This window comes from Bufo gargarizans, chromosome 2 (genome assembly GCF_014858855.1).
Source record: "Bufo gargarizans isolate SCDJY-AF-19 chromosome 2, ASM1485885v1, whole genome shotgun sequence".
Classification (NCBI taxonomy): Eukaryota; Metazoa; Chordata; class Amphibia; order Anura; family Bufonidae; genus Bufo; species Bufo gargarizans.
The window spans coordinates 337,251,610-337,279,438 of NC_058081.1; the positions used below are offsets into that span (position 1 = coordinate 337,251,610).

The following is a 27,829-nucleotide window of genomic DNA, read 5'->3' on the forward strand; positions in this document are numbered from 1 at the left end:
TAGGATATCTGAGTTCTCGGCCTTTGGGCAGACAGTCCTTACTTCTGCCGAGCATGAGGACCCTCCCTAGGGGATTCTTCTTGCTATCTCCCCATCTGTGCTGCTGGTAGGACGTAAGGGAATCGTTAATTTCTAACGATAATTTGTTTTCCCTTAGTCCTAACAGCAGCACACAAATTTCCCGCCCTAAGGTACTTTTTTTCTTGTGACATACACGGTGGGCTGGGGGATGAACCCCTCCCTTTAAGGGAGCTGGAGTTCTTTTATTGGTTTAAGTCTTTGGGCTCATTAAAAATTCCGCCGGTCCTACCAGTCCACGGGGGGCAGTTAACCCCATCTGTGCTGCTGTTAGGACTAAGGGAAAACAAATTATCGTTAGAAATTAACGATTACTTTGGTTGCAGTAGTACAGCTATGTCCTTTCTATACACAGGTGTAAAAAACTGTCCACAATGGCTTATATTTAGTATTGTGGCAACATGTTGGCACAATGTGGCTTATCTAATTTCAGAGAGAAAAGTAAGCATGCAAGCAAAAAAAATAAAAATCCACCATACTTCATCTGCGCTGAAAAAGAATGTGCCGTCACGTGGTGTGTCTTAAAGGGGTATTCCCATCTCAGTCAATGGGGGCATATCGCTAGGATATGCCCCTATTGTCTGATAGGTGTGGGTGTCACCTATCAGAGCTCTGGTTGGAGGATCCTGGATTTCCCAGGGTCTGTCCTCCACCAAGTGCTGCTCCCCGCTGCTCCCATTCATTTCTGTGGGGCAGACAGAAATAGGTGAGCCAGCGCCACGGTTTGCGGTGCGCAACACGGCATGGTGGCCCCACGTTCTTGTGTATGAGGCCTTATTCTTGTCATAAGCATTTATGCCTTTTTGATAGATCCCATTAGATAAAGAAATCAGTCATATTGTAAAAATGTCCCTCCTTTAGGCTTTACGCACACGACCGTATTTGTTTTGCGGTCTGCAGATCGGCAAACACGGATCCCAGCTGTGTGCATGCCACCGTTTTTTTTTTTTTTTCAAACTCCTGTAGAAGTGTACTCATCTTGTCTGCAAGACAAACAACAAAAGGAGATGTTCTATCTTTTTTACTGGGCTGTGGAACAGACATACGGATGCGGACAGCACACGGTGTGTTGTCAGCATCTTTTGCAGCACCATTAAAGTGAATGGGTCCCCATCTTTTGTCGTATACAATTTTCCTTCTAAGGGTGGGTTGACACGTAGGCTTTTGTGGAAAGCCCAAAGTGGATCCAGTAGGAAGGATAAATACAAGGCCTTCCTTTATGTTTCTCATTCCCTTCCAACCCACTACTTGTGTGGCTCAAAAAATTGCATCAAAACTGCCACAAAAACCTGTGTGTGACACCACCCTAAAAAGGGTTTCAAATTGTCCATGAACATTCAACAGATGTGAGTATACAGTATATAATTCATATAAATGTGCTGCTTTACCGTGCAATATTAAGTGTATGGAATATGCGCAGACCTTCAGTATACATTTGTGTGTATCAAGCACCACAATGACATTTCTTTTTTTTTTTAGGGCTCTACTATTCCAATAAATCAAGCTCGTCCAAATCGAAACTTAACATTTACTAAGAAAGAGCCACTAGGGTAAGTGCATGATAATACGCTATTGAAGCTGCCAGAAAATTAAAAGAGTTTTCCCTCCTTGGCATATCCACAGGAGTTCCAAGGTCATGCAATGTGAATCCTTGTTAAAAAATGGATGTCCCTGAGTTGGGACCCCCATACCCAGTGGCGGATTATAATGAGGGCAATATAGGCGATCACCTGGGTGTGTGCATGAAGGTTAACCCTCATTATACCTTACATGTATAGTAGTATTGGGGCATCTACACATTACACCTATAGGAGCTCATATGACATATCAAAGGCATTAACATGGAGTTGCCCGCCCCCTTTGCGGCTAAAACAGCTTCTAGTCTTCTGGGAAGGCTTTCTACTAGATTTTGGAGGGTGTCTGCGGGAATTTTTGCCCATTCATCCAGAAGAACATTTGTGAGGTCAGACATTGATGTTGGACTAGAGGGCCTGGCTAGTATTATCTGTTCTAGTTCACCCCAAAGGTGTTTGATGGGGTTGAAGTCAGGGATCTGTGCTACCAGACATGTTCATTCACACCAAACTCACCCAACCATTTATGGACCTTGCTTTGTGCACTGGGACAGAAAAACGCCTTCCCTTAACTTTGCCCACAAACCTTGAAGCACACAGTTGTCTAAAATGTCTTAGTAGGCTGAAGTATTGAGATTTCCCCTCACTGAAACTAAGGGGCCTAGCCCAACCCCGAAAGCCCCCCATTTCATTATCCCTCCTACTAAACTGTACAGTTAGCACAATGCCGTCAGGCAGGTAATGTTCTCAAGGAATTCACCAAACCCAGACTCCTCCATCAGACGTCCAGATAGAGAAATGTGATTCGTCACTCCACAGAACAGAGTCCAGTGGTGGCATGCTTTAAACTGCTGTTCAACCATCAAACAACATCTATCTGACCTGAGGCCTGGTTCTGTCCATGTTATTTGCATGCAGGAAGCTTGGTTCTGGTAGAATATCTATACAGTAAGCTTATCAGTTCAGTAAGATGAATCTGGTATTGTACTGGAGCACCCTGAATGTCTTGGAAAGGTAGACTGGAGCAGGTTGAAACATGGGACAGAAATGTATCCCATCATTCTACTACTAGTTATTTACTACTAATCATTAATTAGGGAGCTATATACTACTTTTATCATGGGCTGATTGTATATGCAGAATAGAATGTGTAACGGAACGCCTAGCACCCCGACCGGGTACCTCCGTCGATAGATGCTCCTAGTGCTTTCCGAGTACTCCAAGCACTCCACTTGACACCGTATGCCCTGCAGACCCCACGAACCGCCGCAGCTTGGTTGGGGTCTCACCGTCCTCCACCCACGCTGGACCTACGACAAGGCTCCAGGCTCCAGTGGGTGAACCTCTCCTACAGCCAGAGAGCAGGAACAGCTCTTACAAGAGCTAGTAGTTATGCCAGGGGAGTATAGCAAATCTTCAGCGTATAGCAATCCCCCAGTTTGATCAGTTATCCAAACACCAGTCTCAGCATGATGAAGGATAAAACAGGAACACTTTATTGAGGGCTACCCGCCCGTATTTATGCAGGTCCCCATCTGGTGGCCACGCCCTTAGGGGACCAGAATGGAGACTGCGACACAGGACAGATGCAGAAATTCAGGATACACAGACACAACACATCCCCACAATGCATCATGGTTTCCTCCTCTCTGCCTGGCAACACCCGAGGAGCAATCCAATTATGTCTCAGGACAAAGGGAAAACACCAATACACATGTGGGAACAACAGGACAGGAATCACCACCCAAATACACAATGGCACACCCCCACAGCAAACACAGACATTTAACATATCCCCAGATAGCTCAAGTCTGAGTGCATCTCATTAGATGAATGGCACTCAGAATACACGAATACAATAATATTAGCTATCTGGGTGCCCTCACATAACATACAATTTAACTGAACGCATAATAACATAAAACACAATTCCAAAGACAGATTTAAGCTGTGCGGCCGGCCTGTTTTCTTTAAAGTTAGTATGGGCCATAATCCTGAGGCAAGAGGCTAGCAACCAGCCCCCTCCAAAACACTGTGGCGAGGTTGGTTTCGTCACAGAATGGTGTTTTGGAAATAGCATTCCCAAATAACACACATAACTTTAAATATGATACCTGCTTAACACATTAGGCATCAGGTATTGAAACTGTCCAGTCCCATGCTAAACGGGCATCATAATGGGAGTTCACGTGTAGCAGTCACGCCCGTGCCCAAATGCAGTTTTAGTACAAATGAACACCGTTTTCAAGCTTCATTTGTAAACTACGCCATTTTGCAGGAAAATCGCTTGTCGGCAAGGTTTTTTGCCACGTTGCATCCGCACTGTTGCTGCTATGTGGGATCTGACCCATACATGATAAGGAGGCTCAAATTGCTTAGCCTCTGAAACCTCCTCACAGAGTCATTTGTGTGTATCGCATGTACACTTTTTGGACAAGAATTAAAAAGTGAGCGTTTGTTAAAATTTCAGGTCCTGTACAGAGGTGAAACCTAGCAAAACGTCTACTTTGAAAAAAACCCACCATATCTTATCTTTCAGCATGCTATTGTCATTGCTTGCCGATCATGAAGAAAATGACTTTTCTCTTAGAAAGATCCATTAACCTAGTAAAATAAGTGAAGTTCAGCAGTTGATTTTGTATGATCTTAGGGGTGATTTATCAAACTGGTGTAAAGTAGTACTGGCTTAGTTGCCCACAGCAACCAATCAGATTCCACCTTTCATTTTTCACAGCTCCTTTGCAACTAAGCCAGTTGTACTTTACACCAGTTCTATAAACCCCCCTCTTAGTGCCTGCTGTGTATTCTGTCCACAGAGTTTGTGCCATAGTGATCCCGTGGAACTATCCCTTGATGATGCTTGCCTGGAAAAGTGCAGCATGTCTGGCTGCAGGCAATACTTTGGTTCTGAAACCTGCTGAGGTATCTTTTTATTATATGAACCTGTTGTGGTCAGAAATGCTACGTAATCCAGTCTGTGTATGTACAGTGTGGTGCTGCTGTCTTATTAATACTTACTTATTTCAGGTGACTCCATTAACAGCATTAAAATTTGCAGAACTTGCTGCCAAAGCAGGTGTCCCAAAGGGTGTTATCAATATCCTGCCTGGATCAGGTAATTCATACTGTATAGTGCAAATACGATCATTTAGAAATAATATGATTTTCAGATTTACTAGAATGACTTCAATTTAGGGTCCATTCACACATCCGTAGTTCTGGGTCTGCATCCGTTCCACAATTTTGCAAAACTGCGGTGGACACATTCATTTCAGAAGATGCGGGCAGCACACCGTGAGCATGTCCTATTGTTGCCTGCAATCACGGACAAGACTAGGCATTTCTATCAAAGGGCCGGCCAGGTGTGGTCCGCAAAATACGGAACACACACGACCGGTATCCGTGTTTTGCGGATCGGCAATTTGTGGACTGGTAAACACTTACGGACGTCTGAATGGACCCTAACTGTACCAGCGTATTCTACCTAATTTTTTTAATGGCTTATGTAGGAGGTGTAGTTGGACAGAGGTTATCCGAACATCCAGATATACGCAAGCTTGGTTTTACAGGATCCACCCCAGTAGGAAAGCAGATCATGAAAAGGTATGTTCATCTACAGGTTTGTAGATTTCACAGGAGGCCCTTTTTCAAAGACACACTGTGCCTCAAATATTTTCCCTTTCTTTTAGTCTTATACATTTTTTTTCTGTTTATACAGTTGCGCCGTCAGCAATCTGAAAAAGGTGTCACTGGAACTTGGTGGAAAATCTCCTCTTATCATCTTTAAAGACTGTGATCTTGACAAAGCTGTGAGAATGGTGAGTATATCCCCCCAGAAATATGTATAATTTAGATCAGTGGTCCCCCACCTTTCTTAACCCACGAGCCACATTTAAAGCGGGTTTCCCCATGTAAACATTTGTGGATTATCGCTAGGATGTGCCACAAATTTCAGATACGTAGGTGTGGGTCCCAAATATTTAGATAGGAATTCCCCTTTAACATGAAGAGATTGTAGAAGCCATATAACCAGGGGTGGACTGGCCATAGTCCCTACAAGGAAACTTCCCAGTGGGCCAATGCCTAGGGGGGCTGCCTGCCCCTCTTCACGGCTGCCAGCCATGGTAAGTAATGATCTGATTCTCCCTTCCTGACTGCTGAATTTAACTGTATTGCCATCCTGAGACAGCTGGAGTAGAAGGACAGAACTAGGTAACCGGCACTGGACATTACACAGGGGCAGATTTTGAGCAGGTGTGCATTGCAGAGGGTAAAATGCAGTTGACATGTTGCAGATTTTAAATCACCACCACTAGACAATTTCTACTGTGGATTTCTACAGCGGACATGTGCCATGTGTAGGTACCCTAAATGTATATTTTCCCTGTAGAACAACTGCATAGAAAACAGACCAGGTTGTCCATTGTAGTGTTTGTATGTCCATAATGCCCATTGCTAACACTGTCTGTTTTATTACAGGGTATGGGAGCCGTATACTTTAACAAAGGTGAAAACTGCATTGCAGCTGGGAGACTTTTTGTTGAAGATTCTATACATGATGAGTTTGTTAGAAGAGTGGTAAGTGTATAATGCCATCTATATGCTTAAAGGGGTTATCCAAGACTAAAAATGTCCCCCATATACTTACCTCACGCCGTTCCTGGTCCCCGCACTGCCGCTGCAGATTCTCCACGTGCACGGATGAAAACCGGTGTCAGGGGGGAGCAGCCAATGGCAGGCAGGGACGGGGATGAGCCTCCCTAGCGTCACCCTCTCTGCCCCCCCCCCCCCCCCCCCCGACTGCACTGATTAAGAGTATTACCTGATTCCTTGGTGCTTCACACGTGGGTCAGCTGCCAGCGAAACCAGGACTATCCCAAGAGGTAGCAGCCTAGTAGCTTACGTATGTGACCCTGTAAAAAAAAATAATAATGTGGCCCCATGTTGTAGGCGGATCCAAATCCAGCAGAACCAAACATCGTAGTTGTCACGGAAGGTGTACAGGAAACAAGACAATGCAAAATGAATATATGACTCACTGGATCCAAAACTAAGGAACAAAAGGGAGACCCCTGCATAAGACCTGGCTCTCTCCCTGTCTGCTCAGCCTATGCGAAAATCCCAATGGTGGATGATCACATATCCACGTACCTCGACTATACACCACCTGAACACCCTACAATAGTGAGGGGACACGACCACCGGCTCCCTACACTAGACACGGAGGGAGTCAGGGTCACCTGGGATCCAGCAAACAGAAAATCACAAATAAATGTACAGCACTTATCTTGTAGAAGGCTGGAAAATAGGATCAGCATGCACACACACTCCAGGAAGTTGTATAAGCCGCTCACTAATGCATTATGGGGAGGAATTTAAAGGGATGCAATCAGTCCAACTACATGACAGCTGAGAGAGGCTAACGAGATGAGGAACTGAAATTCAAAACAAAGAAAACTCAAGGAGGAGGTTCTGAAAGGCTTCTGTCAGAGCTTCTTAGCTGTCTGGTTGTGACAGTAGTCCAGTATAAAAAAATACAGCTCCCTACGCTGCAGTATTCAACTGTATTACTGTCCTGAGGGCACCTGTGGATGCTGGCCAGGGACATGAGTAGCTGATGCTCTTAGAATTAATTAATATTAAGAGCATCAAATCATAATGCACCAGCAGGTGATTGTGAGGTTGGCTCAGGCAGCCCCCTAGGCATCAGCCCACCAGGAAATTTCCCTGTAGGGTCTATGGCCAGTCCACCCTGTCTTAGAACTAACCAAAAAGTCAAACCAGTTAGTTGACACTGTGGGTTCACACCCACTGCTCGGTATAACAAGCTAAACAATAGTCTTTTCATCTACCTAAGATTTAGCAATGCTATACTTTTACAAAGAGAAATTCTATTTTAAGTCCAACTTCTGAATTTCAGCAGGTTTTTATTTCTTTAAATTTAGATTGATAAAATTATGGCCACACATCAGGTTTTTTATGCATTTTTTGAAGCCAAAACCAAGAGTGCATTAAAAAAATATCAGAAGTTGTATCTGTTCTGTAACGAGGGGCCGACGACACGCGGTTCCTTCGCAGCACCGCCGCACCCCGCGCAAGGAGAGGGACAGTGACGTAGCCTGCATCCTCGTCTCCATGACAGCAGGCGAGCTGCAGGAATGCCGAGCGCCGATAATGATGATTGGTGCTCGGCTGAGTTGGGCTACTGTGAGTCACGTGACGCCGGCCACGTCATGTGACTTACTAGCCAGGACTATTTAAACAGGCAGCCTGCTGGCCTGTAAATAAGGTCTTTTCATTTACCAAGTTCTCTGTATTGGTTTGCATTGTACCTTGACCTCGGCTCTGTTTCCTTGACCCCGCTTCTGCTGTTTCCTCTGAATTGACGTGACCTCCTGGCATCGGACCTCGGCTTGTGTTTGTTGTGATTTGGTTATTACTTTGTACTGACGTGACCTCCTGGTACTGAGCTCGGCTTGTTTTGAACTTGCTTTCTCTCTTATATGTATCTTTCGTCCTGTATTTTGACCGCTGCCTATATTTGCATTGTTTGTGTCTTTACCCCTCCGTGCCTGCCTGTCACTTTGTTTATTATTTTCTCCAGTTTCATTGTTCCCTTTAAGGCCCAGCACGTACTCAGTTTAGGGAACATCTTCCAGTTGTACACCATCGCCTAGGGCGGACCGTGCAAGTAGGCAGGGACAGAGGTGTGGGTTGAGCTCAGGGCTGTGCACGCTCTCCCCTTCTGTGACATGTTCTTTATACTTTCTCTTTTTTTTATAATTGGGGTTCCAAAACTGCATAAAAAACCTTAAAGGGCTTCTGTCACCCCCCCCCCCAACTGTCACCCCCCCCCCACCCTTATTGGACGACTATTCCCACCTTGCTCTGTGACTTTGTTTCACTAAAAAGCGAGCTTTTAAAATATGCAAATGAGCAAGTAGGGTGTCTACTTGCTGGTAGCCGCCGCATTCTCCTTTCAAAAAAGCGCCCCCTCCTCCTGCTGATTGACAGGGCCAGTGAGCGCTCTCCTCCTCCGGCTGGCCCTGTCTGCAATTCAAATCCCCCGCCTGCACGTTATGTGTCTTCATTCGGCGCAGGCGCTCTGAGAGAAGGACGCTGGCTTTCTCAGCACTCCCTCAGTGCGCCTGCGCCGATGACGTCACCTCTAAACCCGAAAGAGAAGACGTCATCGGCGCAGGCGCACTGAGGAAGCGAGCGTCCTTCTCTCAGAGCGCCTGCGCCGAATGAAGACACGTAAGGTGCAGGCGCGGGATTTGAATTGCAGACAGGGCCAGCCGGAGGAGGAGAGCGCTCGCTGGCCCTGTCAATCAACAGGAGGAGGGGGCGTTTTTTTTAAAGGAGGATGCGGCGGCTACCAGCAAGTAGACACCCTACTTGCTGATAGTGAAGTAATTTGCATATTTTAAAAGCTCGCTTTTTAATGAAACGAAGTCACAGAACAAGGTAAGAGCCCTATATAGGGAATAGTCATCCAATAAGGATTTTAATATGCCCAAAAATGAAAAATGAGTTTTGGGGGGTGACAGAAGCCCTTTATAATGTGTGCCCATACCCTAGGTCAGTGATGGCTAACCTTGGCACTCCAGCTGTGGTAAAACTACAACTTCCAAGATGCCCCCCTTGCTTGGCTGCTCTCAGAACTCTATAGAAATAAATGGAGCATGCTGGGAGTCGTAGTTTCACCACAGCTGGAGTGCCAAGGTTAGCCATCACTGCCCTAGGTGAAGTAGAAAATGACCCCCTCATGACAGTGCTTGCATTAGTCTTTTAGCTTGATTTGTAATACTGAGTAAAACTTATAACAGAGCATAATGGCCATTTTGCAGGTGGAAGAAATTAAGAAGATGAAGATAGGAGACCCTCTGGACAGGTCTACTGACCATGGCCCTCAGAACCACAAGGCACATTTAGACAAACTCCTGAATTACTGTGAAATTGGAGTCAAGGAAGGAGCAACTTTGGTTTATGGTGCCAGACAAGTGCCTCGGCCAGGTGAAAAACATGGTTAATAATAAAGTAATGAACAGCAGAATGGCTATCAGGTCACCGACCATAAGGACACATTACGAAATTAGTATGTTACGATTTAGATTTACTTTAGAAAAATTTAAGAAAATAATAGATCTTTCAATGAATGGGGAATGGTGAGTCTCCTATTTCTAGTGGGGACTGAAAATAATAGAAATTTGATAATTCAAATACTACAGTATGTTAACAGCAAGGTGTGTATCACTTTTTTCATATTTTTGTTTTTTTGAAGGTTAAAGTTGCATTCTGTCTGAACCCTAATTCTCTTAAACACCATAGGTTTCTTCATGGAACCCACTGTATTCACAAACGTGGAAGACCATATGTACATTGCACAAGAAGAATCCTTTGGACCGGTAATGGTCATCTCCAAGTTTAAAGATGGGTATGTTCTTCACATGAAAGCCTTTTCCAAGCAAACAGTGGTTACCAGAGCGTGACTCTGCTTCTATATGTAGGACCACCTTAAAGGGAATCTGTCACCAGTTTTGGTGAATCTATCACCATTTTGATAATATATTGTACTGAACAGCTCCAGCGCATGCTGAAGAGTCCTGAATATTTATGACAGTCTCTTGGATTGTCAGGAGATTCCTTTTTAACCCATTAATGACCACTAATACAGCTTTCTGTGGAGCTCAGTAATGGGTCTGATACTACAGTCTGTGTTTTTATGGTACTGTACTATAAGTAGTGCCCTAGAGCTTGGCTGTCCAATGACTGTGATTCGTGCACTACAAGCCAGAATCCGACAATCCGCCAATTCTGGTTGTTTAACCCTTTGATCGCCGTAGCATTGATGGCAGTTTGATCAGAGAGAGTTCCCACCTTTGATTAGATCTCTGGGTTTACCCCATGTCAGTGCGGTTTTCAGCTGCACCATCGTCCCTACTTGTGAGCTCACCCTTAACCTACTCATATAATGGTCATCAGATGGAGACACCTTTGATTTCAGCTGTTTTTTTCCCCCTCATACAGTGATGTTGATGGAGTGCTAGCACGAGCTAACAACACAGATTATGGGCTAGCATCTGGAGTCTTTACAAGAGACATTAGTAAGGCCATGTATGTGAGTGAGAAGCTGGATGCGGGAACTGTTTTTATCAACACCTACAACAAAACTGATGTTGCGGCACCATTTGGAGGATTTAAACAGTCTGGATTTGGCAAGGACTTAGGTAAATATTTACGTAAAAGACAATTTTATATTGCGGCAGCATGAGATAAATGTATGCAGTGATCTGTGTTCTGTACGTGGGCTGATTGTAATGTGGTGGCATTTGCTGGCTTGTATTATTGCAGGCCCTTTATAAATCTGCTGCATTTTGCGACTCCTCTTAGCCACACACTCTTTTCTAGACACTTTTTAAAACCAATACTGCCGATAATGATCGATACTGCCACATAGTTGCATATGCAAACTTTCACTACTTCTTATCCATAAACATATTTATGGTAAGTAAAATAAAATTTTGACCAAATCAAATGTGATGTATTAAAAAAAAACTCATATACCTACCATTCACATTTTTCTTTAGTCTCCAGCCGCCTGTATTCCACAGCCATGTTTTATGACTTTAGTGACATACAGGTGTAACAAATGTCAGATACAGTATAAGGGCTCATGCACACAACCGTATCCTCTCTGAGACATACGGCCCGTGAGCGGGCCATATGCCCCGGAGCGGCATACATTGTGCGCACGGGAGTACACAGCATTGTAGATTACAATGATGCTGTGCACGTCGGGCCGTCCGTGGGACTATTGTCCCACACTCATAAGATCTTAAGGTCCCGCGGGTGGACCTTATGTCTCGGAGGGCATACGGTCGTGTGCATGAGCCCTAACAGTGGTATGCACTACAGGCTCCATGTACACAACCGTATTTTCAGTCTGCATCCGATTCACATTTCATTTTAATGGGGCATTGCAAAAAATATATATATATATATATATATATATATATATATATATGTAGAAATGGACAGCACATCCAGTAGAAAATTGTATTCAAAAAATTTTATTCAGCCACAGTGGCACAAGAGGCGACGTTTCGGCTCAAAATCCTGAGCCTTTCTCATGCTTGAGAAAGGCTCAGGATTTTGAGCCGAAACGTCGCCTCTTGTGCCACTGTGGCTGAATAAAATTTTTTGAATACAATTTTCTACTGGATGTGCTGTCCATTTCTACATACAAAGTTGGGTAAGCAGTGATAACCCTGGACATAGCACCCGTTACCCTGTTATGTTTTGGTGCTGCCACATTTTTCCATTTTTATATATATATATATATATATATATAACATATGTATCATAGTTTTGTCCATTTCATTAAAAAGAATAGGTATTTGTAACATAGTGCGGGATGAGCAGAAGGGGAAAATACACGATGCACACTGGATCCGCGGATACATGAAACTGATACGGTCGTGTGCATGAGGCCTTATCATAGTGCACCTATACTATATGCCCAGCCAGACAGTCATTCCAAAGTAATGGCAATGCAAATAGTGTAGGGCCTTAAATGAACATTAGGCACATTCAAGAAACTGTTGCAGTGCGGAAAAATTGTTTAGCGCTTGCTACAACTGTAATGAATGTCACCTAATGGTTCAGTGGCTTCCATGGGACTATATATCATTTATTGGTCCAGTTACAGAGATTTTCCTTTGGTTTCAAATTGGCTTAAAAACATAAAAGAAGCAATGCTCATCTCCACTAATCCCTTGCCGCTCTAATGCTGCACAGGGTCCCTGTGCTCTGTGCTTTTTGCTCCTGTCTCAAAATGCCATCATAATCATCAAGGCATTTCCTATGTGCCGTGATGGGATCTGGAAGTTGAGAGTAGTGGGGACCAAGGCAGCATGGCAGCAGCAGTGGCAGGGGATTGGTGGAAGTTTTGCCTCTTTTGTTGGACTGGCAGTAGCAGAGGATCTATAGAGGTTTTGCTTCTTTTGTGTTTTTAAACCACTATGACCCCACTGGCACCAATTTTTGTTGTGCTGGAAAACCCATTGAACTATTTCTCTTTTACAGTAGATTGCTTATGGCAGCACTATGCTCACCATATGATATACAGAAATGCAAGGGAACAGCTACAGGTGCAACTCAATAAATTAGAATATCATTGTAATCTGATCCCCCAACCTCTATCAGCCTCAGATCAGACATGCACTACGTCCTGATGCTTTACGCAGTACACAGTGCAGAGCGGGGCCCAGAAAAAGACCAAGGAGGGTGATTACAGCCAGCGCAGTGCTTCCCTCACAGGTCCCTGCACCTCCTGCATACTAATAAGGCCTCTTTCACACTTGCGTTGTCCGGATCCGGCGTGTACTCCACTTGCCGGAATTACACGCCGGATCCGGAAAAACGCAAGTGTACTGAAAGCATTTGAAGACGGATCCGTCTTCAAAATGCTTTCAGTGTTACTATGGCACCCAGGACGCTATTAAAGTCCTGGTTGCCATAGTAGTAGTGGGGAGCGGGGGAGCAGCATACTTACCATCCGTGCGGCTCCCGGGGCGCTCCAGAATGACGTCAGAGCGCCCCATGCGCATGGATCATGTCATCCATGCGCCTGGGGCGCCCTGACATCACTCTGGAGCGCCCCGGGAGCCGCACGGATGGTAAGTATGCTGCTCCCCACTCCCCACTACAGTTTACCATGGCTGCCAGGACTTTAGCGTCCCGGCAGCCATGGTAACCATTGAGAAAAAGCTAAACGTCGCATCCGGCAATGCGCCGAAACGACGTTTAGCTTAAGGCCGGATCCGGATCAATGCCTTTCAATGGGCATTCATTCCGGATCCGGCCTTGCGGCAAGTGTTCCGGATTTTTGGCCGGAGCAAAAAGCGCAGCATGCTGCGCTATTTGCTGCGGCCAAAAAACGTTCCGTTCCGGAACGGAAGACATCCTGATGCATCCTGAAGGACGGACTGTCCATTCAGAATGCATTAGGATAATCCTGATCAGTATTCTTCCGGTATAGAGCCCCGACGACGGAACTCTATGCCGGAAGACTATAACGCAGGTGTGAAAGAGCCCTAACCACTTCTATGATGGAAGCAGTCACTAGCATTCGGACTATAAGATGCACTGCCATTTTCCCCCGCTAATAAAAATAAAATAAAAAAATCAGTATCTCACAAAATTAGAATATTGTGAAAAAGTTCAATATTGTAGACTCATGGTGCTACACTCCAATCATCTAATTAACACAAAACACCTGGAAAGGCTTCCTAAGCCTTTAAATTGTCCCTCGGTCTGGTTCAGTAGGCTACATAATCATGGGGAAGACTGCTGACTCAACAGTTGTCCAGAAGACAGTCATTCACACCCTCCACAAGGAGGGTAAGCCACAAAGGGTCATTGCTATAGAAGCTGTCTGTTCAGAGAGTGCTGTTTCCAAGCATATTAATGGAAAGTTGAGTTTGGTAGAAAAAGCACAAGTAACAGGGATAAGCGCAGCTTTGAAAGAAAAGGCCATTCAAAAATTTGGGGAGGTTCACAAGGAGTGGATGCGGCTGGAGCCAGTGCTTCAATAGCCACCACATACAGATGTATCCAGGACATGGGCTACAACTGTTAAATTCCTTGTGTCAGGCCACTCATGACCCAAAGACGACTTACCTGGGCTAAGAAGAAAAAGGATTGGGCTGTTGCTCAGTGGTCTAAAGTCCTATTTTTTAATGAACGTAAATTTTGCATTTAATTTGGAAATCAAGGTCCCAGAGTTTAGGGGAAGAGTGGAGAGGCACACAATCCAAGTTGCTTGTGGTTCAGTGTGAAGTTTCCAGTCCATGATGGTTTGGTGAGCCATGTCATCTGCTGGTGTTGGTCCACTGTGTGTCCGAAGTCATCGCAGCCATCTACCAGGAAATTTTTGGGGTGCTTCGTGCTTCCCTCTGCTGACAAGTTTTATGGAGATGCCTATTTCATTTTCCAGCAGTACTTGCCTGTCACCTGACAAAAAAAAAACATAGAGACACCAGACCAACAATGCAGATGAGTTGAAGGCCACTATCAAAGCTACCTGGGCTTCCATAACACTTCAGCAGTGCCACAGGCTGATTGCCTCCATGACACGCCGCATTGATGCATTAATTCATGCAAAGGGAGCCCTGAGTGCATATACTGTACATACTTCTCAGTAGGCCAACATTTCTGTATTAAATAGCATTTTATTAATTGTTCTTATATAATTTTCTGAGATACTGACTTTTGAGTTTTGATTAGCTGTAAGCCATAATTATCAACATTAAAAGAAATAAAAGCTTGTAATAGATCACTCTATATAATATGAGTTTCACTTTTTGAATTGAATTACTGAAAATAATTAACTTTTCAATGATCTAATTTATTGAACTGTACCTGTACAATTGGGAGTGATTCTAATAATTAGAAGGCGACTGCAGTTTATGTAGTGCCAAGTTATATTCTCAGGTTGACTGAAGATGGAGAGAGATATGCAAGTTATTTACATTGTGATACTGGTCTTATATCCTAACACAAAGCTGCATTGGCATCTCTTTGGGCTTCAGAGCTGAAATCTCTCTGGATTCCATGTTGGCTTAGTGTCTGCATAGAGTTTGCTCTGGTGATTTGTATTAGATGAATAATGTTTTTACATCATACACATTACATCTTTCATCCCTTTAGCAAAATCACAATGGCTGATGGAAACGTTTTTCTATGGATTGTAATATTGTATATTTCTGTCTTGCAGGAGAAGAGGCTCTCCATGAGTACCTCAGAACAAAAGCAGTCACTGTGGAGTATTAACAGTTCTTGTGCAGCCACATATCAGTAAAATCATCATGAACTTATTTTCCCAGTGAAATTCATCTACACAATATCAAGAATTGTACACTTAAGGAAACCATGTGCCTATACAACCACTTTCATGCAGATACAAGCCTTTTTGTGTAACACGCTTTCCTTCAAGAACACATTATATATGCAATCTTTCAATCATGGCAGGGCTTCTTTCTATAGACATGTGATTGTACAACAGTAGACAGACATTTGCCCATGTGGCTAATGTGCTGTAAAGTATCCCTCAGTTTGTAATGGAAATATAGTAATACTCAGGAATTACCTTAAAGGGGTTTTCCAGTGGGTTTGCTTTGATGAGCCAACTGTTTTGTATTGAGAAAATTCTTTTCAAGATAATTCCAAAGCTTTCATTAAAGGGATTGTCCCACTGAAACTATTCTAGATTTTCAAACCAGCACCTGGATCTGAACAATTTTGTAATTGCATTGCATTAATAATTTAATATAGCCACTGAGCACTGAGTTATTCAATAAAATGTATCTGTATAGCGCCACCTGCTGTTTGCTCTTTTGTAAATTCTCTGTCCTGCTCACTGAGGTTGACATACAGTGAAGAACAGAAGTATTTGAACACCCTGAGATTTTGCAAGTTCTCCCACTTAGAAATCATGGAGGGGTCTGAAATTCACATTGTAGGTGCATTCCCACTGAGAGACAGAATAAAAAAATAAATAAATCAGGAAATCACATGATTTTTAAAGAATTTATTTGTCTTCGCACTGCTGAACATAAGTATTTGAACACCTGAGAAAATCAGTGTTAATATTTGGTACAGAAGCCTTTGTTTGCAATTACAGAGGTAAAATGTTTCCTGTAGTTCTTGACCAGGTTTGCACACACTGCAACAGGGATTTTGGCCCAAACGGAGCAGCTGGCCCCTGATAGAACAGTACTATCCTAGTCTGATCCATAAGGATCAAGTTGGCTTTGTGTTAAATCGCCAAGGAGGCGACAATACAAGGAGGACTATAGATCTGATGGACATTATTAATCGGCGGAAACAGCAGGCGTTAATACTGCATAATAATGCAGAAAAGGCATTTGACCGCCTAAGTTGTTTTCTGCGCTGCGGTGTTTTGGTATAGGGGGACCCTTCTTGAGGGCCATTAGTGCTCTTTACACTCGCCCAACAGCTTACGTGAAAATGACACATGCCCAGTCAAACAAGATAACTATTCGGAACGGAACTAGGCAGGGTTGCCCGTTATCTCCCTTACTTTTTATACTTTGCATAGAGCCTTTGGCGGCACTAATACGAGCCCATCCTGATATTCAGGGAATAGAAGTCAATAAGGTGTCCTTTAAAGTATCACTCTTCGCTGATGATATCCTCCTTACGCTGATAAACTTACATACTTCCTTACCGAATCTGTTTCGGATTATAGGGGAATATGGCAGATTGTCTGGGTATAAGATTAACACTTCAAAAACGCAAGCTCTATCTATTAATGTCCCGCTGGAGATACTGAGTAATCTACAAAGCAATTTCCATTTTAAATGGAACGATACCACCCTCAAATATCTGGGAGTTCAGCTAACAAAAACATATCATAACCTTTATGCTCATAACTTTGTCCCTCTCTTCCAGGAACTCAATTTGCTTATGGCCAAGGGGATGCCCCTGCCAATTTCTTTAATGGGACGTATTGCAGCGGTCAAGATGACCATACTGCCTAAGTTATTATATGTAATGGAAACTATTCCGGTTCCCATACCGAAAAAAGACCTGAGAGCTTTGCAATCTTCCATCCTTAGGTTTGTTTGGAATGGGAAACTACACAGAATTTCTTGCAATACTCTTACAGCCCTTTAATTTACAAGGTGGTCTGGGGCTCCCTGATGTAACCAAATATTACTGGGCGACGCATCTCCGTCGTATACCTGCATGGTCTTCCCTCTTGGCATTTTCTAGGTGGATGGAAATTGAAAAGCTATGGTTAGCCCCTGTTCACCCTAATGCCCTCTTGTGGTCACCACTACCGATCACTTATACTGCCCAATTGTTGGGTCCTATGTCCTTAACATATAATGTTTGGTAACATTGCAGGCAGAAATTTCCGTTAGTGTCTGATAAGTCCTCCATGACCTCGTTTTTATTTAACCCAATATTCCCGTTAGAACTACAGTACACATCCTTTAAGCCGTGGTTCTCCAACAAATTATTCAGATTTGCTGATATAGTGGAGTACAGAACCCTTGAAATTATACCGTTTGAATCGCTCAGGGATAAATACAACCTACCGGAGTCCTCTAGGTGGCAGCATATACAAATCCAACACCTGTTTAGAACCCCATTTAATGATAAGAAGGTATCTACTCCGACAATGTTTGAACGACTTTGTAAACTTTCCACCTCCACCAGGGGTCTTACATCAGACAAATATGTTCTTCTTTCAACCCCAGAACCCCCACAGGTTATGCGACATGCATATATTTCTAAATGGGAGCGATACCTAGAGAAAGAAATACCGCCGAGCGACTGGCAGCTTATATGGCGTAGAGCAGCAATGTCATCTACCTGTGTGACCTATAGAGAAAATGCTTATAAGCTTTTGATGTTTTGGTATCATACGCCTCAGATGCTCAAACACTTGAATCCTACTATCTCTGATGCCTGCTGGCGGTGTGACTCAAGCCGAGGGTCTTTATTTCACATCTTTTGGGATTGCCATGTCATCTTTCCTTTATGGAGAGAGACCCAGCAACTTCTATTGCAACTCACTAATATAACATTCTCACTGGATCCGTATATGTTTTTACTGAACATGCCCCCAGTGATACTAAAGAAATACATGCTTTGCTTGGTACTTCACATATTGTCGGCCACTAGACGCCTTATAGCTAAATACTGGAAGAGACGTGACGTACCGACTAGGTCCGATCTGTTCTCCAGTGTTATGGAGGTTAGACGTATGGAATATCTATCTGCACTTATCAATAATTCTATGGATAATTTCCATAAGATATGGCAGTCTTGGGACATGCTTACAGAGACAGCTGACTAGTTTCCTGTCTACCCTCTTGTGTCTTGTCCTGTCCTAAGTTCATGATACTGATATTTTTACATTACGACTGCTTAGACGTAGGCAGTTATTGCTCAGTTATATCACTGCACGAATTGTAATTGATGAAGCTGATATTGCTTGTTCTGCATTTATGTGGCTTATTTGAATCATCAAAGCCTGTATATTTAATGCTCGCTTGATGTCTGGCGGATTTCTTATGAAACTGTGTATGTTTCTTCTACTTTTATATATACTTTAATAAAAATACAATTATACAAAAAAAAGAACAGTACTATCCTTGTCTGTAATGCGGACAATAATAAGACATGTTCTATCTTTAAATGGAAACAGAAGGCATACGGAGTACTTTCAGTTTTTTTTTTTTTTGCGGATCCATTGAAGTGAATGGTTCCGTATACGGAGCGCAGAAAACGGAACGGAAACCGAAAAAACTACTTCGCATGCAAGCAAAAGGCCTGACTTGGGGGGGACAGGTGTCTTTAACCACTTCAACCCCCCTAGCTGAAACACCCTTAATGACCAGGCCACTTTTTACACTTCTGCACTACACTACTTTCACCGTTTATTGCTCGGTCATGCAACTTACCACCCAAATGAATTTTACCTCCTTTTCTTCTCACTAATAGAGCTTTCATTTGGTGGTATTTCATTGCTGCTGACATTTTAACTTTTTTTGTTATTAATCGAAATTTAACGATTTTTTTTTGCAAAAAAATGACATTTTTCTCATTCAGTTGTAAAATTTTGCAAAAAAAATGACATCCATATATAAATTTTTCGCTAAATTTATTGTTCTACATGTCTTTGATAAAAAAAATTGTTTGGGTAAAAGTTATAGCGTTTACAAACTATGGTACAAAAAGGTGAATTTCCGCTTTTTGAAGCAGCTCTGACTTTCTGAGCACCTGTCATGTTTCCTGAGGTTCTACAATGCCCAGACAGTACAAACACCCCACAAATGACCCCATTTCGGAAAGTAGACACCCTAAGGTATTCGCTGATGGGCATAGTGAGTTCATAGAACTTTTTATTTTTTGTCACAAGTTAGCGGAAAATGATGATTTATTTTTTATGTATTTTTTTCCTTACAAAGTCTCATATTCCACTAACTTGTGACAAAAAATAAAAACTTCCATGAACTCACTATGCCCCTCACGGAATACCTTGGGGTGTCTTCTTTCCAAAATGGGGTCACTTGTGGGGTAGTTATACTGCCCTGGCATTTTAGGGGCCCAGATGCGTGAGAAGAAGTTTTAAAATCAAAATCTGTAAAAAATGACCGGTGAAATCCGAAAGGTGCTCTTTGGAATGTGTGCCACCTTGGCTGCAAAAAAGTGTCACACATGTGGTATCGCCGTACTTAGGAGAAGTTGGGGAATGTGTTTTGGGGTGTCATTTTACATATACCCATGCTGGGTGAGATAAATATCTTGGTCAAATGCCAACTTTGTATAAAAAAATGGGAAATGTTGTCTTTTGCCAAGATATTTCTCTCACCCAGCATGGGTATATGTAAAATGACACCCCAAAACACATTCCCCAACTTCTCCTGAGTACGGCGATACCAGATGTGTGACACTTTTTTGCAGCCTAGGTGGGCAAAGGGGCACACATTCCGAAGAGCACCTTTTGGATTTCACAGGTAATTTTTTACAGATTTCAAACTACTTTGCACGCATTTGGGCCCCTAAAATGCCAGGGCAAAATAACTACCCCACAAAAGACCCCATTTTGGAAAGAAGACACCCCAAGGTATTTTATGATGGGCATAGTGAGTTCATGGAAGTTTTAATTTTTTGTCACAAGTTAGTGGATAATGACAATTTGTAAGGAAAAAAAAAAAATCATCATTTTCCACTAACTTGTGACAAAAAAATTCTAGGAACTCGCCATGCCCCTCACGGAATACCTTGGGGTGTCTTCTTTCCAAAATGGGGTCACTTGTGGGGTAGTTATACTGCCCTGGCATTTTAGGGGCCCATATGTGTGAGAAGTAGTTTGCAATCAAAATCTGTAAAAAATGGCCTGTGAAATCTGAAAGGTGCTCTTTGGAATGTGTGCCCCTTTGCCCACCTAGGCTGCAAAAAAGTGTCACACATAAGGTATCGCCGTACTCTGGATAAGTTGGGGAATGTGTTTTGGGGTGTCATTTTACATATACCCATGCTGGGTGAGAGAAATATCTTGGCAAAAGACAACATTTCCCATTTTTTTTATACAAAGTTGGCATTTGACCAAGATATTTATCTCACCCAGCATGGGTATATGTAAAATGACACCCCAAAACACATTCCCCAACTTCTCCTGAGTACGTCGATACCAGATGTGTGACACTTTTTTGCAGCCAAGGTGGGCAAAGGGGCACACATTCCAAAGAGCACCTTTCGGATTTCACAGGCCACTTTTTACACATTTTGATTGCAAACTACTTCTCACGCATATGGGCCCCTAAAATGCCAGGGCAGTATAACTACCCCACAAGTGACCCCATTTTGGAAATAAGACACCCAAGGTATTCCGTGAGGGGCATGGCGAGTTCCAAGAATTTTTTATTTATTTTTTGTCGCAAGTTAGTGGAATATGAGACTTTGTAAGGAAAAAAAAAAAAAAACATAATTTTCCGCTAACTTGTGACAAAAAAAAAAAATTCTAGAAACTCGCCATGCCCCTCACGGAATACCTTGGGGTGTCTTCTTTCCAAAATGGGGTCACTTGTGGGGTAGTTATACTGCCCTGGCATTTTAGGGGCCCATATGTGTGAGAAGTAGTTTGCAATCAAAATCTGTAAAAAATGGCCTGTGAAATCCGAAAGGTGCTCTTTGGAATGTGTGCCCCTTTGCCCACCTTGGCTGCAAAAAAGTGTCACACATGTGGTATCGCCGTACTCAGGAGAAGTTGGGGAATGTGTTTTGGGGTGTCATTTTACATATACCCATGCTGGGTGAGATAAATATCTTGGTCAAATGCCAACTTTGTATAAAAAAAATGGGAAATGTTGTCTTTTGCCAAGATATGACACCCCAAAACACATTCCCCAACTTCTCCTGAGTACGGCAATACCACATGTGTGACACTTTTTTGCAGCCCAGATGCGCAAAGGTGCCCAAATTCCTTTTAGGAGGGCATTTTTAGACATTTGGATCCCAGACTTCTTCTCACGCTTTAGGGCCCCTAAAAAGCCATGGCAGTATAAATACCCCACATGTGACCCCATTTTGGAAAGAAGACACCCCAAGGTATTCAATGAGGGGCCTGGCGAGTTCATAGAAATTATTTTTTTTGGGGCATAAGTTAGCGGAATTTTTTTTTTTTGTTTTTTTTTTTCTCACAAAGTCTCACTTTCCGCTAACTTGGGACAACAATTTAAATCTTTCATGGACTCAATATGCCCCTCAGCGAATACCTTGGGGTGTCTTCTTTCCAAATTGGGTCATTCGTGGGGTGTTTGTACTGCCCTGGCATTTGAGGGTCTCCGCAATAATTACATGTATGGCCAGCATTAGGAGTTTCTGCTATTCTCCTTATATTGAGCATACGGGTAATGAGATTTTTTTTTTTCCGTTCAGCCTCTGGGCTGAAAGAAAAAAATGAACGGCACAGATTTCTTCATTCACATCGATCAATGTGGATGAAAAAATCTCTGGCAAAAAAAGGAGGGGAAAGGCGTCTGCCAGGACATAGGAGCTCCGCCCAACATCCATACCCACTTAGCTCGTGTGCCCTGACAAACCCGATTTCTCCATTCACATCATTCGATGTGGATGAATAAATCATTGCCGGGAGATCGGTTGGTCCACCTGGAAGGTTAAAAAAAAAAAAAGGCTGCAACGCAATAATTTTATTACTTTATAATAACTTCTGAACAGAACATATAAACTTTAACTTTTTGAACTGAACGTTAACCTTTTTGCTTACTGGTGATTATTTTATTTTTTTACCTTTATAGGACAAACCTCTCCTTCCCCATGGGACAATGTGCAAAGCGCAAATCGCCCAAAGATGTGGCGAAGTACATTATGCACTTTATCCCAGGTGAAAGGAGAGGTTTGCAGCAGCTCTGTGTGTAAATGGGCCCTAATAGCCCTGTGTGCCTGTCCTGGTGAGATGTGATCCCTATGCTAGGTGTACCTGTGTGTGGTACTTCCGCAAACACTCCCCTAAGCATAGGGCAGGGTGGTCAGGGCAGTCAGGACAGAAATGGTGGGTGTCACGCCTTATTCCACTCCTGCTACAGACACGACATCTTTTTTGGGGTGACGGTTGGGTTGAGGTACCAGCAACGACATTGGGGAAATGTCGCTTGTGTAGACGGCTAACTACACTGGTGGATGGGGCCACGGAACCTCCTGGGTACAGGAGGTTCTCGATGATCTCTTCCTGAAATTTGAGGAAGGATCGTGTTCTCCCAGCCTTACTGTAGAGAACAAAACTATTATACAGAGCCAATTGAATCAAATATACAGAAACCTTCTTATACCAGCGTCTGGTGCGGCGGGACACTAAATACGGAGACAACATCTGGTCAATGAAGTCCACCCCTCCCATGTGAAGGTTATAGTCGTGGACTGAGAGGGGCTTTTCAATGACACGGGTTGCTCGCTCAATTTGGATTGTCGTGTCTGCGTGAATGGAGGAGAGCATGTAAACGTCACGCTTGTCTCTCCAGTTCTTGGTTACACAAGGCAGCCCTCTCCCCCCTTGCAAGACGGGTGGTAACTAGTTCGCGCGGTGCCACAGCAGCCAATCTGTTCTAGAAACAAATGCCTGAAGAGGGCCACACTTGTGGAGAAATTGTCCACATAAAGATGGTACCCCTTGCCAAATAAGGGTGACACCAAGTCCCAGACTGTCTTCCCACTGCTCCCCAGGTAGTCAGGGCAACCGACCGGCTCCAGGGTCTGATCTTTTCCCTCATAGACACACGAAATTTGTGGGTATAGCCTGTGGCCCTTTCACAGAGCTTATACAATTTGACCCCATACAGGGCGCGCTTGCTTGGGATGTATTGTTTGAAGCCAAGGCGCCCGGTAAAATGTATTAGGGACTTGTCTACGAAGATGTTTTGCTCTGGGGTATACAAATCTGCAAATTTCTGGTTGAAGTGGTCTATGAGGGGCCGAATTTTATGGAGCCGGTCAAAAGCTATGTGGCCTCTGGGACGGGAGGTGGTGTTGTCGCTAAAGTGCAGGAAACGCAGGATGGTCTCAAATCGTGTCCTGGACATAGCAGCAGAGAACATGGGCATGTGATGAATTGGGTTCGTGGACCAATATGACCGCAATTCATGCTTTTAGACCCATGTTGAGGAGAAGGCCCAGAAAAATTTTAATTTCGGAAACTTGGACTGGTTTCCACCGGAAAGGCTGGGCATAAAAGCTTCCCGGGTTGGTGGTTATAAATTGTGTGGCATACCGATTTGTTTCTGCCACAACTAAGTCCAAGAGCTCCTGCAGTCAAGAACAGCTCAAAAAATCCCAGGGCTGAACCGATCTGAGCTGTCTCAACCCGAACTCCAGACTGGGCGGTGAAAGGGGGAACTACAGGTGCGGCTGAAGTTGGGGACTGCCAATCCGGGTTTGCCAGCACCTCAAGGATTCTAGGGGGTCTACGGGCCCGTCTTTGCGGTGGCTGCGACGGGGTAACTAATGCACGTGCCACGGTACCAGCTTCAACTGCCCTTCTGGTGCTCGCCACTTCACCATGTTGTACGGCAGTGCTGGTACTAGGTCCAGGATGGGCTGCGCTGCTGGTGTATGCCTTACCACGTAATCTGACAGCGCCAGCCCCACTCTGCTGCCCTTGAAGCGGATCCTGCGCAACCTGTGGTCTAGCGACACGGGGACGGGTACGCCTGGTGCTATCAGGGACCTCAACCTCCTCGTCCGAACTTTGAGTCAGACTGCCACTGCTTTCTACAGGTTCATATTCTGACCCGCTAGATTCATCAGATGAGGGTTCCCATTCCTCATCCGACTGGGTCAGAAGCCTGTAGGCCTCTTCAAAAGAATACCCCCTGTTTGACATTTGGGCAACTAAATTTAGGGGTATTCCCTGAGACTACCCAAGAAAAAAAGCAAGCTTGTCTTACAAATGGGAGGCTAGCGAAGTACCGGAGGCCGCTGCGGTTGATAAAAAATATCAAAACTGATTTTTTTATCGCCGCAGCGCTTGTGTAGTGAATGTGCAGTGATCAAAAAAAATAAAAAATTGTGTCACTGCGGCGGGGTGGGCGTGGGTGGAAGGCCTGATCGAGCAAACACTGCGTTTTGGGTGGAAGGCGAACTAAGGTGACACTAATACTATTATACATCTGACTGTGATCAGTTTTGATCACTTACAGATACTATAAAAGTACAAATGCTGATTAGCGATACGCTAATCAGCGAATAAGTGACTGCGGTGCCGTGGGGCTGGGCGCTAACCGATCGCTAAACTACCTAACCAAGGGGCCTAAACTATCCTAAAACCTAACAGTCAATAACAGTGAAAAAAAAGTGACAGTTTACACTGATCACTTTTTTCCCTTTCACTAGTGATTGACAGGGGCAAGAAGGGGTGATCAAGGGGTTAATTGGGGTGCAGGGGGGGGTGATCTGGGGCTATGTGTGGTGTTTGGTGCTACTCACTGTGAAGCCTGCTCCTCTGCTGAGACCAACCGACCAAAAAGACCAGCAGAGGAGCAGGGAAGCCATTTAACACATCATATTTACTAATATGATGTGTTAGATGGCTTCTGATTTGACATTTGACATTTGACATTAAAAATCGCCAGCCCGCCAGCCACGATCATTGGCTGGCAGGCTGGTGACGAAATTGTTCTCGTTCATTTGCCGGCCCGCGATGTGCATGCCGGCTCAGTCCGAAATCTCGCGTCTCGCAAGATGACGCACGGATGCGTCCAGGAGGAATGAATCGACCGCCTCCCGGATGCATCCGTGCGTTAAGCGGTTAAAGAGCTCAGACAGGTGCTACTAAGTTAGATTAACCTCTTCCGGACATAAGGCATACAGGTACGCCCTTATGTCCTGGTACTTAAGGACACAGGGCGTACCTGTACGCCCTGTGTATTTTGGATCACAGCCGCGCGGCGGGCGGAACCCTGTGCCTGCTCAAATGCGATCGCAGAAAACCGCAGTTTCCGGGTTATTCGGGTCTCTGAAGACCCGATAACCTGTAACAGGATGTTGATGGTGGTGTGATTTCACCCCACCAATCACCATCCAGCGATCCTGAGAGGTGATGGTGACATCACCTCTGATTGGTCTGTGGGCGGGACGGCGCGATATTCAAATAATGCAAGCGCTCCTCTCCTCCTCCTTTTGTGTTCCGGAGGAGAGAGGAGCTGCCTGCACGTCGTCCTCCATCGCTGCCAGCATCACCCCATCTGTGCCCCCAGGACCCGATCTGTGCCCCAGCACCCCCATCTATCCAGCAGGTACTTAGAGAAAGAATAGGGAAAGTTTGGGTTAGGCAGGGAAAATAAAGTTAAAGTTAGTTTGGTAAACTTTTATTGCATCATCCTAGGTCAAGAAACCCAGTCTCAGGTTGTACTGGAGCGGGGACGTCCTATACCAGACCCCACTTTACAGTACGGCCATGACACGCTCCCGGTTTGAGGTCATCTGGAAATGTCTGCATTATTCAGATAATGCAGCATGTCCCCACGAGGTGATCCTGCCCATGACCGTCTGTATAAGATACGGCCGGTCATCGATTACTTTGGGGCCAAATTCATGGAGGCCTATGTACCTGGAAGGGAGGTCGCGGTTGATGAGTCTCTCATTGCGTTCAAGGGCGAGGTATAGCGTGAAGCTATACAAAATTTGTGAGAGTACCTCAGGGTACACTTTCAAATTTTGTGTATTTGAGGGGCGAAATTCCCAGATTGAACCCCCAGAATGTCCCCCCACTCTGGGTGTTACAGGGAAACTTGTGTGGGACCTTATGTACCCACTGCTGGATAAGGGTTACCATCTGTACGTGGATAACTTTTATACCAGTATCCCCTTGTTCCAGTCCCTTGCCACCAGATCCACGTCCGCTTGTGGGACTGTGCGGAAAAATCAACGTGGCATCCCTGCCCACCCCCTCCAGGTACCTATCCGCAGGGGTGAGACCCATGCCCTTACCAATGGAAACCTGCTGCTGGTCAGGTATAATGACAAGAGGGATGTCCTTATGCTGTCCACAATTCATGGTAATGGCATCACCCCTGTCCCTGTGCGAGGTACCGCGGCAACGGTCCTCAAGCCCGATTGTATCGTCGACTACAATCGGTATATGGGAGGAGTTGATCTCTCTGATCAAGTCCTCAAGCCATATAACGCCATGCGCAAAACCCGGGCATGGTACAAAAAAGTTGCGGTCTACTTGGTACAGGTTGCCATGTACAACTCTTTTGTACTATCCCGAAGCGCTGGCAACACAGGGACATTCCTCCAGTTCTATGAGGCAGTCCTCAAGGCCCTGATCTTTTCGGACTGGGAAAGAGCAGACCAGAGTACCTCGGGAACTGTAGGCGCCCGGATTGTCCCTGGCCAACACTTTCCAGGTGTGGTCCCCCATACTGGAAAGAAGGGACGAACCCAAAAAAAAAGCACAGAGTGTGTCGCAGGAGGGGGATACGGAAGGACACGACTACTCAGCGCGACACGTGCCCCGATCATCCGGGCCTCTGCTGCTTCAGGGACTACCACACTTCCATGGAGTACTAAATTTATATCCCAATTTAGTACTGACATCGGATAAAAAAAACTGGTTCTCAGACTTGAGACACCCAAAAAACTAAAATAATTTATTAAAGGGGTTGTGCCAAGTTTTGAAATTATCCCCTATCCACAGGACAGGGGAATACTAACAGATTAGTGGGGCTCTGACCCCCAGCGATCCTGAGAACAAAGGTCCCGTCTCTTGATCTGATGGAGTGGCATGCCAAGCATGTGCCCTGCCACTCTATTCATTGTCTATGGGACATCCAGAGAGAGTACAGTGCTATTTCTGGCGGTCCCATAGAGAATGAATAGAGCGGCAGGGCACATGCTCAACATGCCACTCCAGCAGATCAGGGAATGCGATAACTTCAGAACTTGGCACAACCCCTTTTACGGTCCGGTTGGGTCGACTCTGCTTTTTCTAGATGGCGGCATGAGCAGTCATTGACTAACAGGCTGACCACTTGGCCTTTAAAAGAAGGTGAGCCGGAGTGGCTTTGCATTTTCCTAGTGCCTCTGACAACTCCTTTATTCCTTTAAAAGTGTTATCC

At 44.5% G+C, this 27,829-nt stretch overlaps 1 protein-coding gene across 1 annotated transcript in view; it reads left to right on the plus strand.

Moving 5' to 3' along the window:
- Positions 1-16,014, plus strand: part of ALDH1L2 (aldehyde dehydrogenase 1 family member L2) — a 92,104-nt gene extending 76,090 nt beyond the window's left edge. The window contains exons 14-23 of the mRNA XM_044280586.1: positions 1,558-1,628; positions 4,469-4,574; positions 4,680-4,767; positions 5,162-5,255; positions 5,371-5,470; positions 6,132-6,230; positions 9,503-9,668; positions 9,984-10,089; positions 10,683-10,882; positions 15,433-16,014. Coding sequence (XP_044136521.1) covers positions 1,558-1,628; positions 4,469-4,574; positions 4,680-4,767; positions 5,162-5,255; positions 5,371-5,470; positions 6,132-6,230; positions 9,503-9,668; positions 9,984-10,089; positions 10,683-10,882; positions 15,433-15,488 — 1,086 coding nt within the window. The 3' untranslated portion in view covers positions 15,489-16,014. The remainder of the gene's footprint in view (positions 1-1,557; positions 1,629-4,468; positions 4,575-4,679; positions 4,768-5,161; positions 5,256-5,370; positions 5,471-6,131; positions 6,231-9,502; positions 9,669-9,983; positions 10,090-10,682; positions 10,883-15,432) is intronic.
- Positions 16,015-27,829: the final 11,815 nt, after the last annotated feature.